Genomic DNA, 18,088 nt, shown 5'->3' with positions numbered 1-18,088 from the left:
AGGATAAGACACGATGTAACAATAGAATAGTGAGTGTAGCTCTGGAGGTGACTGGAAGATGAGACACGATGTAACAGTAGAAAAGTGAGTGCAGCTCTGGAGGTGACTGCAGGATAAGACACGATGTAACAGTAGAATAGTGATTGCAGCTCTGGAGGTGACTGGAGGATAGGACATGATGTAACAGGAGACTAGTGACTGCAGCTCTGGAGGTGACTGGAAGATTAGACACGATGTAACAGCAGAATAGTGACTGCAGCTCTGGAGGTGACTTGAGGATAGGACATGATGGAACAGTAGAATAGTGAGTGCAGCTCTGGAGGTGACTGGAGGATTAGACACGATGTAACAGTAGAATAGTGACTGCAGCTCTGGAGGTGACTGGAGGATAAGACACGATGTAACAGCAGAATAGTGAGTGCAGCTCTGGAGGTGACTGGAGGATTAGACACGATGTAACAGCAGAATAGTGACTGCAGCTCTGGAGGTGACTTGAGGATAGGACATGATGGAACAGTAGAATAGTGACTGCAGCTCTGGAGGTGACTGGAGGATTAGACACGATGTAACAGTAGAATAGTGACTGCAGCTCTGGAGGTGACTGGAGGATAAGACACGATGTAACAGCAGAATAGCGAGTGCAGCTCTGGAGGTGACTGGAGGATTAGACACGATGTAACAGCAGAATAGTGACTGCAGCTCTGGAGGTGACTGGAGGATAAGACACGATGTAACAGCAGAATATTGAGTGCAGCTCTGGAGGTGACTGGAGGATGAGATACGATGTAACAGCAGAATAGTGACTGCAGCTCTGGAGGTGACTGGAGGATTAGACACGATGTAACTGCAGAATAGTGAGTGCAGCTCTGGAGGTGACGGGAGGATAAGACACAATGTAACAGCAGAATAGTGACTGCAGCTCTGGAGGATAAGACACGATGTAACAGTAGAATAGTGAGTGCAGCTCTGGAGGTGACTGGAGGAAGAGACACGATGTAACAGCAGAATAGTGAGTGCAGCTCTGGAGGTGACTGGAGGATGAGACACGATGTAACAGTAGAATAGTGAGTGCAGCTCTGGAGGTGACTGGAGGATGAGACACGATGTAATAGCAGAATAGTGACTGCAGCTCTGGAGGTGACTGGAGGATGAGACACAATGTAACAGCAGAATAGTGACTGAAGCTCTGGAGGTGACTGGAGGATGAGACACAATGTAACAGAATAGTGAGTGCAGCTCTGGAGGTGACTGGAGGATAAGACCTGATGTAACAGTAGAATAGTGAGTGCTGCTCTGGAAGTTACTGGAGGATAAGACACAATGTAACAGCAGAATAGTGACTGCAGCTCTGGAGGTGACTGGAGGATGAGACACAATGTAACAGAATAGTGAGTGCAACTCTGGAGGTGACTGGAGGATGAGACACGATGTAACAGCAGAATAGTGAGTGCAGCTCTGGAGGTGACTGGAGGATGAGACACAATGTAACAGAATAGTGAGTGCAGCTCTGGAGGTGACTGGAGGATGAGACACGATGTAACAGCAGAATAGTGAGTGCAGCTCTGGAGGAGACTGGAGGATGAGACACAATGTAACAGAATAGTGAGTGCAGCTCTGGAGGTGACTGGAGGATGAGACACGATGTAACAGCAGAATAGTGAGTGCAGCTCTGGAGGTGACTGGAGGATGAGACACAATGTAACAGAATAGTGAGTGCAGCTCTGGAGGTGACTGGAGGATGAGACACGATGTAACAGCAGAATAGTGAGTGCTGCTCTGGAGGTGACTGGAGGATGAGACACGATGTAACAGCAGAATAGTGAGTGCAGCTCCGGAGGTGAGTGGAGAGCAGGATGTAACTTACGGTCATTGTCGTGTATAATTTGGAAGTTCTTCACAGAAGCCTGTGTCACCCGGCCGTGGAAGTTCAGGACGTAGGACTGGGTGTCGTCGTTCCAGACGGGGGTCTTGTTGTGCAGCTCGATGACGCTCTCCGTGTTCTTGTTCTGCCATCGGGAGAGAAGCGTTTCGTGTTCCTGTAATAAAGTCACCATGAAAGTTTGGAGGATTTCAGCTGTGGAGTGAATGGTGCGCGGATCCCAAACTCACATTACGGGGTCGTATGGAAACTCGCTCATGGTCCATGTTCATGCCGGGGATGATGACGCTCATCTTCCGAGGGCCCTTAAAGCCCAGGACGTTGGTTTCCTGAAGAGAAATTCAATATTTGTAAGATCTCAGAACGGAGGGGTCTCAGGGCATGGAGAAGCCCCCACATTAATGACCCCACGACAACCCGAGCTTTATAGACGGACTTCACAGACTAAAGCCAATGAGCTGTAATTCCCCCAGTGACCTGAAGGTGGCGCCCTGAACACATATTACTGAATGCAGCTGAGTACTGGGCTCTGTGCTAGGAGGGTATAAAGGTGGGGTAGTGTCATGGCAGAATGTATTGTCTGGGCACTGTATAGTGACACTGCTTAGGGTACAATATGGCTCCTCCTTATGGCACTGTATAGTGACACTGCTTAGAGTACAATATGGCTCCTCCTTATGGCACTGTATAGTGACACTGCTTAGGGTACAATATGCCTCCTCCTTATGGCACTGTATAGTGACACTGCTTAGGGTACAAAATGGCTCCTCCTTATGGCACTGTATAGTGACACTGCTTAGGGTACAATATGCCTCCTCCTTATGGCACTGTATAGTGACACTGCTTAGGGTACAATATGGCTCCTCCTTATGGCACTGTATAGTGACACTGCTTAGGGTACAATATGGCTCCTCCTTATGGCACTGTATAGTGACACTGCTTAGGGTACAATATGCCTCCTCCTTATGGCACTGTATAGTGACACTGCTTAGGGTACAATATGGCTCCTCCATACAGCACTGTATAGTGACACTGCTTAGGGTACAATATGGCTCCTCCATACAGCACTGTATAGTGACACTGCTTAGAGTACAATATGGCTCCTCCTTATGGCACTGTATAGTGACACTGCTTAGGGTACAATATGGCTCCTCCTTATGGCACTGTATAGTGACACTGCTTAGAGTACAATATGGCTCCTCCTTATGGCACTGTATAGTGACACTGCTTAGGGTACAATATGCCTCCTCCTTATGGCACTGTATAGTGACACTGCTTAGGGTACAATATGGCTCCTCCTTATGGCACTGTATAGTGACACTGCTTAGGGTACAATATGGCTCCTCCTTATGGCACTGTATAGTGACACTGCTTAGGGTACAATATGGCTCCTCCTTATGGCACTGTATAGTGACACTGCTTAGGGAACAATATGCCTCCTCCTTAAGGCACTGTACAGTGACACTGCTTAGGGTACAATATGGCTCCTCCTTATGGCACTGTATAGTGACACTGCTTACGGTACAATATGGCTCCTCCTTATGGCACTGTATAGTGACATTGCTTAGGGTACAATATGGCTCCTCCTTATGGCACTGTATAGTGACACTGCTTAGGGTACAATATGCCTCCTCCTTATGGCACTGTATAGTGACACTGCTTAGGGCACAATATGGCTCCTCCTTATGGCACTGTATAGTGACACTGCTTAGGGTACAATATGGCTCCTCCTTATGGCACTGTATAGTGACACTGCTTAGGGTACAATATGCCTCCTCCTAATGGCATTGTATAGTGACACTGCTTAGGGTACAGTATGGCTCCTCCTTATGGCACTGTATAGTGACACTGCTTAGGGTACAATATGGCTCCTCCATATGGCACTGTATAGTGACACTGCTTAGGGCACAATATGGCTCCTCCTTATGGCACTGTATAGTGACACTGCTTAGGGTACAATATGGCTCCTCCTTATGGCACTGTATAGTGACACTGCTTAGGGTACAATATGCCTCCTCCTAATGGCACTGTATAGTGACACTGCTTAGGGTACAGTATGGCTCCTCCTTATGGCACTGTATAGTGACACTGCTTAGGGTACAATATGGCTCCTCCATATGGCACTGTATAGTGACACTGCTTAGGGCACAATATGGCTCCTCCTTATGGCACTGTATAGTGACACTGCTTAGGGTACAATATGGCTCCTCCTTATGGCACTGTATAGTGACACTGCTTAGGGTACAATATGCCTCCTCCATATGGCACTGTATAGTGACACTGCTTAGGGTACAATATGGCTCCTCCATATGGCACTGTATAGTGACACTGCTTAGGGTACAATATGGCTCCTCCATGTGGCACTGTATAGTGACACTGCTTAGGGTACAATATGCCTCCTCCATATGGCACTGTATAGTGACACTGCTTAGGGTACAATATGGCTCCTCCTTATGGCACTGTATAGTGACACTGCTTAGGGTATAATATGGCTCCTCCTTAAGGCACTGTACAGTGACACTGCTTAGGGTACAATATGGCTCCTCCTTATGGCACTGTATAGTGACACTGCTTACGGTACAATATGGCTCCTCCTTATGGCACTGTATAGTGACATTGCTTAGGGTACAATATGGCTCCTCCTTATGGCACTGTACAGTGACACTGCTTAGGGTACAATATGCCTCCTCCTTATGGCACTGTATAGTGACACTGCTTAGGGCACAATATGGCTCCTCCTTATGGCACTGTATAGTGACACTGCTTAGGGTACAATATGGCTCCTCCTTATGGCACTGTATAGTGACACTGCTTAGGGTACAATATGCCTCCTCCTAATGGCATTGTATAGTGACACTGCTTAGGGTACAGTATGGCTCCTCCTTATGGCACTGTATAGTGACACTGCTTAGGGTACAATATGGCTCCTCCATATGGCACTGTATAGTGACACTGCTTAGGGCACAATATGGCTCCTCCTTATGGCACTGTATAGTGACACTGCTTAGGGTACAATATGGCTCCTCCTTATGGCACTGTATAGTGACACTGCTTAGGGTACAATATGCCTCCTCCTAATGGCACTGTATAGTGACACTGCTTAGGGTACAGTATGGCTCCTCCTTATGGCACTGTATAGTGACACTGCTTAGGGTACAATATGGCTCCTCCATATGGCACTGTATAGTGACACTGCTTAGGGCACAATATGGCTCCTCCTTATGGCACTGTATAGTGACACTGCTTAGGGTACAATATGGCTCCTCCTTATGGCACTGTATAGTGACACTGCTTAGGGTACAATATGCCTCCTCCATATGGCACTGTATAGTGACACTGCTTAGGGTACAATATGGCTCCTCCATATGGCACTGTATAGTGACACTGCTTAGGGTACAATATGGCTCCTCCATGTGGCACTGTATAGTGACACTGCTTAGGGTACAATATGCCTCCTCCATATGGCACTGTATAGTGACACTGCTTAGGGTACAATATGGCTCCTCCTTATGGCACTGTATAGTGACACTGCTTAGGGTATAATATGGCTCCTCCTTATGGCACTGTATAGTGACACTGCTCAGAGTACAATATGGCTCCTCCATACAGCACTGTATAGTGACACTGCTTAGGGTACAATATGGCTCCTCCTTATGGCACTGTATAGTGACACTGCTTAGGGTACAATATGCCTCCTCCTAATGGCATTGTATAGTGACACTGCTTAGGGTACAGTATGGCTCCTCCTTATGGCACTGTATAGTGACACTGCTTAGGGTACAATATGGCTCCTCCATATGGCACTGTATAGTGACACTGCTTAGGGCACAATATGGCTCCTCCTTATGGCACTGTATAGTGACACTGCTTAGGGTACAATATGGCTCCTCCTTATGGCACTGTATAGTGACACTGCTTAGGGTACAATATGCCTCCTCCTAATGGCACTGTATAGTGACACTGCTTAGGGTACAGTATGGCTCCTCCTTATGGCACTGTATAGTGACACTGCTTAGGGTACAATATGGCTCCTCCATATGGCACTGTATAGTGACACTGCTTAGGGTACAATATGCCTCCTCCTAATGGCACTGTATAGTGACACTGCTTAGGGTACAGTATGGCTCCTGCTTATGGCACTGTATAGTGACACTGCTTAGGGCACAATATGGCTCCTCCTTATGGCACTGTATAGTGACACTGCTTAGGGTACAATATGGCTCCTCCATATGGCACTGTATAGTGACACTGCTTAGGGTACAATATGCCTCCTTCATATGGCACTGTATAGTGACACTGCTTAGGGTACAATATGGCTCCTCCATATGGCACTGTATAGTGACACTGCTTACGGTACAATATGGCTCCTCCATATGGCACTGTATAGTGACACTGCTTAGGGTACAATATGCCTCCTCCATATGGCACTGTATAGTGACACTGCTTAGGGTACAATATGGCTCCTCCTTATGGCACTGTATAGTGACACTGCTTAGGGTATAATATGGCTCCTCCTTATGGCACTGTATAGTGACACTGCTCAGAGTACAATATGGCTCCTCCATACAGCAATGTATAGTGACACTGCTTAGGGAACAATATGGCTCCTCCTTATGGCACTGTATAATGACACTGCTTAGTGTACAACATGGCTCCTCCTTATGGCACTGTATAGTGACACTGCTTAGAGTACAATATGGCTCCTCCATACAACAATGTATAGTGACACTGCTTAGGGAACAATATGGCTCCTCCTTATGGCACTCTAAAGTGACACTGCTTAGGGTACAATATGGGTTCTCCTTATGGCACTGTATAATGACACTGCTTAGTGAACAATATGGCTCCTCTTTATGGCACTGTATAATGACACTGCTTAGTGAACAATATGGCTCCTCCTTATGGCACTGTATAGTGACACTGCTTAGAGTACAATATGGCTCCTCCATACAGCACTGTATAGTGACACTGCTTAGGGTACAATATGGCTCCTCCTAATGGCACTGTATAGTGACACTGCTTAGGGTACAATATGGCTCCTCCATATGGCACTGTATAGTGACACTGCTTAGGGTACAATATGGCTCCTCCTTATGGCACTGTATAGTGACAATGCTTAGGGTACAATATGGCTCATCCATATGGCACTGTATAGTGACACTGCTTAGAGTACAATATGGCTCCTCCATACAGCACTGTATAGTGACACTGCTTAGGGTACAATATGGCTCCTCCTTATGGCACTGTATAGTGACACTGCTTAGGATACAATATGGCTCCTCCTTATGGCACTGTATAGTGACACTGCTTAGGGTATAATATGGCTCATCCATATGGCACTGCATAGTGACACTGCTTATGGTACAATATGGCTCCTCCATACAGCACTGTATAGTGACACTGCTTAAGGTACAATATGGCACTGTATAGTGACACTGCTTAGGGTACAAAATGGCTCCTCCATATGGCACTGTATAGTGACACTGTTTAGGGTACAATATGGCTCCTCCTTACGGCACTGTATAGTGACGCTGCTTAGGGTACAATATGGCTCCTCCATATGGCACTGTATAGTGACACTGCTTAGGGTACAATATGGCTCCTCCTTATGGCACTGTATAGTGACACTGCTTAGGGTACAATATGGCTCCTCCTTATGGCACTGTATAGTGACACTGCTTAGAGTACAATATGGCTCCTCCATACAGCACTGTATAGTGACACTGCTTAGGGTACAATATGGCTCCTCCTTATGGCACTGTATAGTGACACTGCTTAGAGTACAATATGGCTCCTCCATACAGCACTGTATAGTGACACTGCTTAAGGTACAATATGGCTCCTCCTTATGGCACTGTATAGTGACACTGCTTAGGGTACAAAATGGCTCCTCCATATGGCATTGTATAGTGACACTGTTTAGGGTACAATATGGCTCCTCCTTATGGCACTGTATAGTGACACTGCTTAGGGTACAATATGGCTCCTCCATACAGCACTGTATAGTGACACTGCTTAGGGTACAACATGCCTCCTCCATACGGCACTGTATAGTGACACTGCTTAGGGTACAATATGCCTCCTCCTTATGGCACTGTATAGTGACACTGCTTAGGGTACAATATGGCTCCTCCTTATGGCACTGTATAGTGACACTGCTTAGGGTACAATATGCCTCCTCCTTATGGCACTGTATAGTGACACTGCTTAGGGTACAATATGGCTCCTCCATACAGCACTGTATAGTGACACTGCTAAGGGTACAACATGGCTCCTCCTTATGGCGCTGTATAGTGACACTGCTTAGGGTACAATATGGCTCCTCCATACAGCACTGTATAGTGACACTGCTAAGAGTACAACATGGCTCCTCCTTATGGCACTGTATAGTAACACTGCTTAGGGTACAATATGGCTCCTCCTTATGGCACTGTATAGTGACACTGCTTAGGGTACAATATGGCTCCTCCATACAGCACTGTATAGTGACACTGCTTAGGGTACAATATGCCTCCTCCTTATGGCACTGTATAGTGACACTGCTTAGGGTACAATATGGCTCCTCCTTATGGCACTGTATAGTGACACTGCTTAGGGTACAATATGGGTCCTCCATATGGCGCTGTATAGTACACTGCTTAGGGTACAATATGGCTCCTCCTTATGGCACTGTATAGTGACACTGCTTAGGGTACAATATGGCTGCTCCATACAGCACTGTATAGTACACTGCTTAGGGTACAATATGGCTCCTCCATACAGCACTGTATAGTGACACTGCTAAGGGTACAACATGGCTCCTCCTTATGGCACTGTATAGTAACACTGCTTAGGGTACAATATGGCTCCTCCTTATGGCACTGTATAGTGACACTGCTTAGGGTACAATATGGCTCCTCCTTATGGCACTGTATAGTGACACTGCTTATGGTACAATATGGCTCCTCCATACAGCACTGTATAGTGACACTGCTTAGGGTACAATATGGCTCCTCCATACAGCACTGTATAGTGACACTGCTTAGGGTACAATATGGCTCCTCCATACAGCACTGTATAGTGACACTGCTTAGGGTACAATATGGCTCCTCCTTATGGCACTGTATAGTGACACAGCTTAGGGTACAATATGGCTCCTCCATAGAGCACTGTATAGTGACACTGCTTAGGGTACAATATGGCTCCTCCTTATGGCACTGTATAGTGACACTGCTTATGGTACAATATGGCTCCTCCATACAGCACTGTATAGTGACACTGCTTAGGGTACAATATGGCTCCTCCATACAGCACTGTATAGTGACACTGCTTAGGGTACAATATGGCTCCTGCTTATGACACTGTATAGTGACACTGCTTAGTGTACAATATGGCTCCTCCTTATGGCACTGTATAGTGACACAGCTTAGGGTACAATATGGCTCCTCCATAGAGCACTGTATAGTGACACTGCTTAGGGTACAATATGGCTCCTCTTTATGGCACTGTATAGTGACACTGCTTAGGGTACCATATGCCTCCTCCATGTGGCACTGTATAGTGACACTGCTTAGAGTACAATATGGCTCCTCCTTATGGCACTGTATAGTGACACTGCTTAGGGTACAATATGGCTCCTCCTTATGGCACTGTATAGTGACACTGCTTAGGGTACAATATGCCTCCTCCTTATAGCACTGTATAGTGACACTGCTTAGGGTACAATATGGCTCCTCCATACAGCACTGCAAAGTGACACTGCTTAGCGTACAATATGCCTCCTCCATACAGCACTGTATAGTGACACTGCTTAGAGTACAATATGGCTCCTCCTTATGGCACTGTATAGTAGCACTGCTTAGGGTATAATATGCCTCCTCGATATGGCACTGTATATTGACACTACTTAGGGTACAATATGGCTCCTCCATATGGAACTGTATAATGACACTGCTTAGGGTACAATATGGCTCCTCCTTATGGCACTGTATAGTGACACTGCTTAGGGTACAATATAGCTCCTCCTTATGGCACGGTATAATGACACTGCTTAGGGTACAATATGGCTCCTCCATATGGCACTGTATAGTGACACTGTTTAGGGTAAAATATGGCTCCTCCTTATGGCACTGTATAGTGACACTGCTTAGGGTACAATATGGCTCCTCCATACAGCACTGTATAGTGACACTGCTTAGGGTACAACATGCCTCCTCCATACGGCACTGTATAGTGACACTGCTTAGGGTACAATATGGCTCCTCCATACAGCACTGTATAGTGACACTGCTTAGGGTACAAAATGGCTCCTCCATATGGCACTGTATAGTGACACTGTTTAGGGTAAAATATGGCTCCTCCTTATGGCACTGTATAGTGACACTGCTTAGGGTACAATATGGCTCCTCCATACAGCACTGTATAGTGACACTGCTTAGGGTACAACATGCCTCCTCCATACGGCACTGTATAGTGACACTGCTTAGGGTACAATATGGCTCCTCCTTATGGCACTGTATAGTGACACTGATTAGGGTACAATATGCCTCCTCCTTATGGCACTGTATAGTGACACTGCTTAGGGTACAATATGCCTCCTCCATACAGCACTGTATAGTGACACTGCTTAGAGTACAATATGGCTCCTGCTTATGACACTGTATAGTGACACTGCTTAGGGTACAATATGGCTCCTCCATACAGCACTGTATAGTGACACTGCTTAGGGTACAATATGGCTCCTCCTTATGGCACTGTATAGTGACACTGCTTAGGGTACAATATGGCTCCTCCATACAGCACTGTATAGTGACACTGCTTAGGGTACAATATGGCTCCTCCTTATGGCACTGTATAGTGACACTGCTTAGGGTACAATATGGCTCCTCCATACAGCACTGTATAGTGACACTGCTTAGGGTACAATATGGCTCCTCCTTATGGCACTGTATAGTGACACTGCTTAGGGTACAATATGGCTCCTCCATACAGCACTGTATAGTGACACTGCTTAGTGTACAATATGGCTCCTGCTTATGACACTGTATAGTGACACTGCTTAGGGTACAATATGGCTCCTCCTTATGGCACTATATAGTGACACTGCTTAGGGTACAAAATGGTTCCTCCATACAGCACTGTATATTGACACTGCTTACGGTACAATATGCCTCCTCCTTATGGCACTGTATAGTGACACTGCTTAGGGTATAATATGGCTCCTCCTTATGGCACTGTATAGTGACACTGCTTAGGGTACAATATGGCTCCTCCATACAGCACTGTATAGTGACACTGCTTAGGGTACAATATGGCTCCTCCATACAGCACTGTATAGTGACACTGCTTAGGGTACAATATGGCTCCTCCTTATGGCACTGTATAGTGACACAGCTTAGGGTACAATATGGCTCCTCCATAGAGCACTGTATAGTGACACTGCTTAGGGTACAATATGGCTCCTCCTTATGGCACTGTATAGTGACACTGCTTATGGTACAATATGGCTCCTCCATACAGCACTGTATAGTGACACTGCTTAGGGTACAATATGGCTCCTCCATACAGCACTGTATAGTGACACTGCTTAGGGTACAATATGGCTCCTGCTTATGACACTGTATAGTGACACTGCTTAGTGTACAATATGGCTCCTCCTTATGGCACTGTATAGTGACACAGCTTAGGGTACAATATGGCTCCTCCATAGAGCACTGTATAGTGACACTGCTTAGGGTACAATATGGCTCCTCTTTATGGCACTGTATAGTGACACTGCTTAGGGTACCATATGCCTCCTCCATGTGGCACTGTATAGTGACACTGCTTAGAGTACAATATGGCTCCTCCTTATGGCACTGTATAGTGACACTGCTTAGGGTACAATATGGCTCCTCCTTATGGCACTGTATAGTGACACTGCTTAGGGTACAATATGCCTCCTCCTTATAGCACTGTATAGTGACACTGCTTAGGGTACAATATGGCTCCTCCATACAGCACTGCAAAGTGACACTGCTTAGCGTACAATATGCCTCCTCCATACAGCACTGTATAGTGACACTGCTTAGAGTACAATATGGCTCCTCCTTATGGCACTGTATAGTAGCACTGCTTAGGGTATAATATGCCTCCTCGATATGGCACTGTATATTGACACTACTTAGGGCACAATATGGCTCCTCCATATGGAACTGTATAATGACACTGCTTAGGGTACAATATGGCTCCTCCTTATGGCACTGTATAGTGACACTGCTTAGGGTACAATATAGCTCCTCCTTATGGCACGGTATAATGACACTGCTTAGGGTACAATATGGCTCCTCCATATGGCACTGTATAGTGACACTGTTTAGGGTAAAATATGGCTCCTCCTTATGGCACTGTATAGTGACACTGCTTAGGGTACAATATGGCTCCTCCATACAGCACTGTATAGTGACACTGCTTAGGGTACAAAATGGCTCCTCCATATGGCACTGTATAGTGACACTGTTTAGGGTAAAATATGGCTCCTCCTTATGGCACTGTATAGTGACACTGCTTAGGGTACAATATGGCTCCTCCATACAGCACTGTATAGTGACACTGCTTAGGGTACAACATGCCTCCTCCATACGGCACTGTATAGTGACACTGCTTAGGGTACAATATGGCTCCTCCTTATGGCACTGTATAGTGACACTGATTAGGGTACAATATGCCTCCTCCTTATGGCACTGTATAGTGACACTGCTTAGGGTACAATATGCCTCCTCCATACAGCACTGTATAGTGACACTGCTTAGAGTACAATATGGCTCCTGCTTATGACACTGTATAGTGACACTGCTTAGGGTACAATATGGCTCCTCCATACAGCACTGTATAGTGACACTGCTTAGGGTACAATATGGCTCCTCCTTATGGCACTGTATAGTGACACTGCTTAGGGTACAATATGGCTCCTCCATACAGCACTGTATAGTGACACTGCTTAGGGTACAATATGGCTCCTCCTTATGGCACTGTATAGTGACACTGCTTAGGGTACAATATGGCTCCTCCATACAGCACTGTATAGTGACACTGCTTAGGGTACAATATGGCTCCTCCTTATGGCACTGTATAGTGACACTGCTTAGGGTACAATATGGCTCCTCCATACAGCACTGTATAGTGACACTGCTTAGTGTACAATATGGCTCCTGCTTATGACACTGTATAGTGACACTGCTTAGGGTACAATATGGCTCCTCCTTATGGCACTATATAGTGACACTGCTTAGGGTACAAAATGGTTCCTCCATACAGCACTGTATATTGACACTGCTTACGGTACAATATGCCTCCTCCTTATGGCACTGTATAGTGACACTGCTTAGGGTATAATATGGCTCCTCCTTATGGCACTGTATAGTGACACTGCTTAGGGTACAATATGGCTCCTCCATACAGCACTGTATAGTGACACTGCTTAGGGTACAATATGCCTCCTCCTTATGGCACTGTATAGTGACACTGCTTAGGGTACAATATGCCTCCTCCATACAGCACTGTATAGTGACACTGCTTAGGGTACAATATGCCTCCTCCTTATGGTACTGTATAGTGAAACTGCTTAGGGTATAATATGGCTCCTCCTTATGGCACTGTATAGTGACACTGCTTAGGGTACATTATGGCTCCACCATACAGCACTGTATAGTGACACTGCTTAGGGTACAATATGCCTCCTCCTTATGGCACTGTATAGTAACACTGCTTAGAGTACAATATGGCTCCTCCTTATGGCACTGTACAGTGACACTGCTTAGGGTACAATATGGCTCCTCCTTATGGCACCGTATAGGGACACTGCTTAGGGTACAATATGGCTCCTCCTTATGGCACTGTATAGTGACACTGCTTAGGGTACAATATGGCTCCTCCTTATGGCACTGTATAGTGACACTGCTTAGGGTACAATATGCCTCCTCCTTATGGCACTGTACAGTGACACTGCTTAGGGTACAATATGGCTCCTCCTTATGGCACCGTATAGTGACACTGCTTAGGGTACAATATGGCTCCTCCTTATGGCACTGTATAGTGACACTGCTTAGGGTACAATATGGCTCCTCCTTATGGCACTGTATAGTGACACTGCTTAGGGTACAATAAGCCTCCTCCTTATGGCACTGTACAGTGACACTGCTTAGGGTACAATATGGCTCCTCCTTATGGCACTGTATAGTGACACTGCTTAGGGTACAATATGCCTCCTCCTTATGGCACTGTACAGTGACACTGCTTAGGGTACAATATGGCTCCTCCTTATGGCACTGTACAGTGACACTGCTTAGGGCACAATATGGCTCCTCCTTATGGCACTGTATAGTGACACTGCTTAGGGTACAATATGGCTCCTCATTATGGCACTGTATAGTGACACTGCTTAGGGTACAATATGCCTCCTCCTTATGGCACTGTACAGTGACACTGCTTAGGGTACAATATGGCTCCTCCTTATGGCACCGTATAGTGACACTGCTTAGGGTACAATATGGCTCCTCCTTATGGCACTGTATAGTGACACTGCTTAGGGTACAATATGGCTCCTCCTTATGGCACTGTATAGTGACACTGCTTAGGATACAATATGCCTCCATCTTATGGCACTGTACAGTGACACTGCTTAGGGTACAATATGGCTCCTCCTTATGGTACTGTATAGTGACACTGCTTACGGTACAATATGGCTCCTCCTTATGGCACTGTATAGTGACATTGCTTAGGGTACAATATGGCTCGTCCTTATGGCACTGTATAGTGACACTGCTTAGGGTACAAAATGCCTCCTCCTTATGGCACTGTACAGTGACACTGCTTAGGGCACAATATGGCTCCTCCTTATGGCACTGTATAGTGACACTGCTTAGAGTACAATATGGCTCCTCCTTATGGCACTGTATAGTGACACTGCTTAGGGTACAATATGCCTCCTCCTAATGGCACTGTATAGTGACACTGCTTAGGGTACAGTATGGCTCCTCCTTATGGCACTGTATAGTGACACTGCTTAGGGTACAATATGGCTCCTCCATATGGCACTGTATAGTGACACTGCTTAGGGCACAATATGGCTCCTCCTTATGGCACTATATAGTGACACTGCTTAGGGTACAATATGGCTCCTCCTTATGGCACTGTATAGTGACACTGCTTAGGGTACAATATGCCTCCTCCTAATGGCACTGTATAGTGACACTGCTTAGGGTACAGTATGGCTCCTCCTTATAGCACTGTATAGTGACACTGCTTAGGGTACAATATGGCTCCTCCATACAGCACTGTATAGTACACTGCTAAGGGTACAACATGGCTCCTCCTTATGGCACTGTATAGTAACACTGCTTAGGGTACAATATGGCTCCTCCTTATGGCACTGTATAGTGACACTGCTTAGGGTACAATATGGCTCCTCCTTATGGCACTGTATAGTGACACTGCTTACGGTACAATATGGCTCCTCCATACAGCACTGTATAGTGACACTGCTTAGGGTACAATATGGCTCCTGCTTATGACACTGTATAGTGACACTGCTTAGGGTACAATATGGCTCCTCCTTATGGCACTGTTTAGTGACACAGCTTAGGGTACAATATGGCTCCTCCATAGAGCACTGTATAGTGACACTGCTTAGGGTACAATATGGCTCCTCCTTATGGCACTGTATAGTGACACTGCTTATGGTACAAGATGGCTCCTCCATACAGCACTGTATAGTGACACTTCTTCTTAGGGTACAATATGGCTCCTCCATACAGCACTGTATAGTGACACTGCTTAGGGTACAATATGGCTCCTCCATACAGCACTGTATAGTGACACTGCTTAGGGTACAATATGGCTCCTGCTTATGACACTGTATAGTGACACTGCTTAGGGTACAATATGGCTGCTCCTTATGGCACTGTATAGTGACACTGCTTAGGGTACAATATGGCTCCTCCATACAGCACTGTATAGTGACACTGCTTAGGGTACAATATGGCTCCTGCTTATGACACTGTATAGTGACACTGCTTAGGGTACAATATGGCTCCTCCTTATGGCACTGTATAGTGACACAGCTTAGGGTACAATATGGCTCCTCCATAGAGCACTGTATAGTGACACTGCTTAGGGTACAATATGGATCCTCTTTATGGCACTGTATAGTGACACTGCTTAGGGTACCATATGCCTCCTCCATGTGGCACTGTATAGTGACACTGCTTAGAGTACAATATGGCTCCTCCTTATGGCACTGTATAGTGACACTGCTTAGGGTACAATATGGCTCCTCCTTATGGCACTGTATAGTGACACTGCTTAGGGTACAATATGCCTCCTCCTTATAGCACTGTATAGTGACACTGCTTAGGGTACAATATGGCTCCTCCATACAGCACTGCAAAGTGACACTGCTTAGGGTACAATATGCCTCCTCCATACAGCACTGTATAGTGACACTGCTTAGAGTACAATATGGCTCCTCCTTATGGCACTGTATAGTAGCACTGCTTAGGGTATAATATGCCTCCTCGATATGGCACTGTACAGTGACACTGCTTAGGGTACAATATGGCTCCTCCTTATGGCACCGTATAGTGACACTGCTTAGGGTACAATATGGCTCCTCCTTATGGCACTGTATAGTGACACTGCTTAGGGTACAATATGGCTCCTCCTTATGGCACTGTATAGTGACACTGCTTAGGATACAATATGCCTCCATCTTATGGCACTGTACAGTGACACTGCTTAGGGTACAATATGGCTCCTCCTTATGGTACTGTATAGTGACACTGCTTACGGTACAATATGGCTCCTCCTTATGGCACTGTATAGTGACATTGCTTAGGGTACAATATGGCTCGTCCTTATGGCACTGTATAGTGACACTGCTTAGGGTACAAAATGCCTCCTCCTTATGGCACTGTATAGTGACACTGCTTAGGGTACAATATGCCTCCTCCTAATGGCACTGTATAGTGACACTGCTTAGGGTACAGTATGGCTCCTCCTTATGGCACTGTATAGTGACACTGCTTAGGGTACAATATGGCTCCTCCATATGGCACTGTATAGTGACACTGCTTAGGGCACAATATGGCTCCTCCTTATGGCACTATATAGTGACACTGCTTAGGGTACAATATGGCTCCTCCTTATGGCACTGTATAGTGACACTGCTTAGGGTACAATATGCCTCCTCCTAATGGCACTGTATAGTGACACTGCTTAGGGTACAGTATGGCTCCTCCTTATAGCACTGTATAGTGACACTGCTTAGGGTACAATATGGCTCCTCCATACAGCACTGTATAGTACACTGCTAAGGGTACAACATGGCTCCTCCTTATGGCACTGTATAGTAACACTGCTTAGGGTACAATATGGCTCCTCCTTATGGCACTGTATAGTGACACTGCTTAGGGTACAATATGGCTCCTCCTTATGGCACTGTATAGTGACACTGCTTACGGTACAATATGGCTCCTCCATACAGCACTGTATAGTGACACTGCTTAGGGTACAATATGGCTCCTCCTTATGGCACTGTTTAGTGACACAGCTTAGGGTACAATATGGCTCCTCCATAGAGCACTGTATAGTGACACTGCTTAGGGTACAATATGGCTCCTCCTTATGGCACTGTATAGTGACACTGCTTATGGTACAAGATGGCTCCTCCATACAGCACTGTATAGTGACACTTCTTCTTAGGGTACAATATGGCTCCTCCATACAGCACTGTATAGTGACACTGCTTAGGGTACAATATGGCTCCTCCATACAGCACTGTATAGTGACACTGCTTAGGGTACAATATGGCTCCTGCTTATGACACTGTATAGTGACACTGCTTAGGGTACAATATGGCTGCTCCTTATGGCACTGTATAGTGACACTGCTTAGGGTACAATATGGCTCCTCCATACAGCACTGTATAGTGACACTGCTTAGGGTACAATATGGCTCCTGCTTATGACACTGTATAGTGACACTGCTTAGGGTACAATATGGCTCCTCCTTATGGCACTGTATAGTGACACAGCTTAGGGTACAATATGGCTCCTCCATAGAGCACTGTATAGTGACACTGCTTAGGGTACAATATGGATCCTCTTTATGGCACTGTATAGTGACACTGCTTAGGGTACCATATGCCTCCTCCATGTGGCACTGTATAGTGACACTGCTTAGAGTACAATATGG

The 18,088-nt window shown here is 45.9% G+C and overlaps 1 protein-coding gene across 5 annotated transcripts in view; it reads right to left on the bottom strand.

Moving 5' to 3' along the window:
- LOC141174236 (tubby protein homolog) overlaps positions 1-18,088 on the bottom strand; it is a 500,281-nt gene that overhangs the window by 10,735 nt on the left and 471,458 nt on the right. For 4 of the 5 annotated variants that reach the window (XM_073659070.1, XM_073659066.1, XM_073659069.1 and 1 more), the window contains 2 exons: positions 2,110-2,208; positions 1,865-2,036 (listed from right to left, as the gene is read on the bottom strand). In XM_073659070.1, the coding sequence (XP_073515171.1) occupies positions 1,865-2,036; positions 2,110-2,208 (271 nt within the window). The remainder of the gene's footprint in view (positions 1-1,864; positions 2,037-2,109; positions 2,209-18,088) is intronic. The other variant, XM_073659067.1, reaches the window with a different exon arrangement.

This window comes from Phyllobates terribilis, unplaced genomic scaffold (assembly GCF_046119375.1).
Source record: "Phyllobates terribilis strain yellow unplaced genomic scaffold, ASM4611937v1 Scaffold_13__5_contigs__length_258822181, whole genome shotgun sequence".
Lineage (NCBI taxonomy): Eukaryota > Metazoa > Chordata > Amphibia > Anura > Dendrobatidae > Phyllobates > Phyllobates terribilis.
This window is presented reverse-complemented; position numbering and strand designations above follow the sequence as displayed.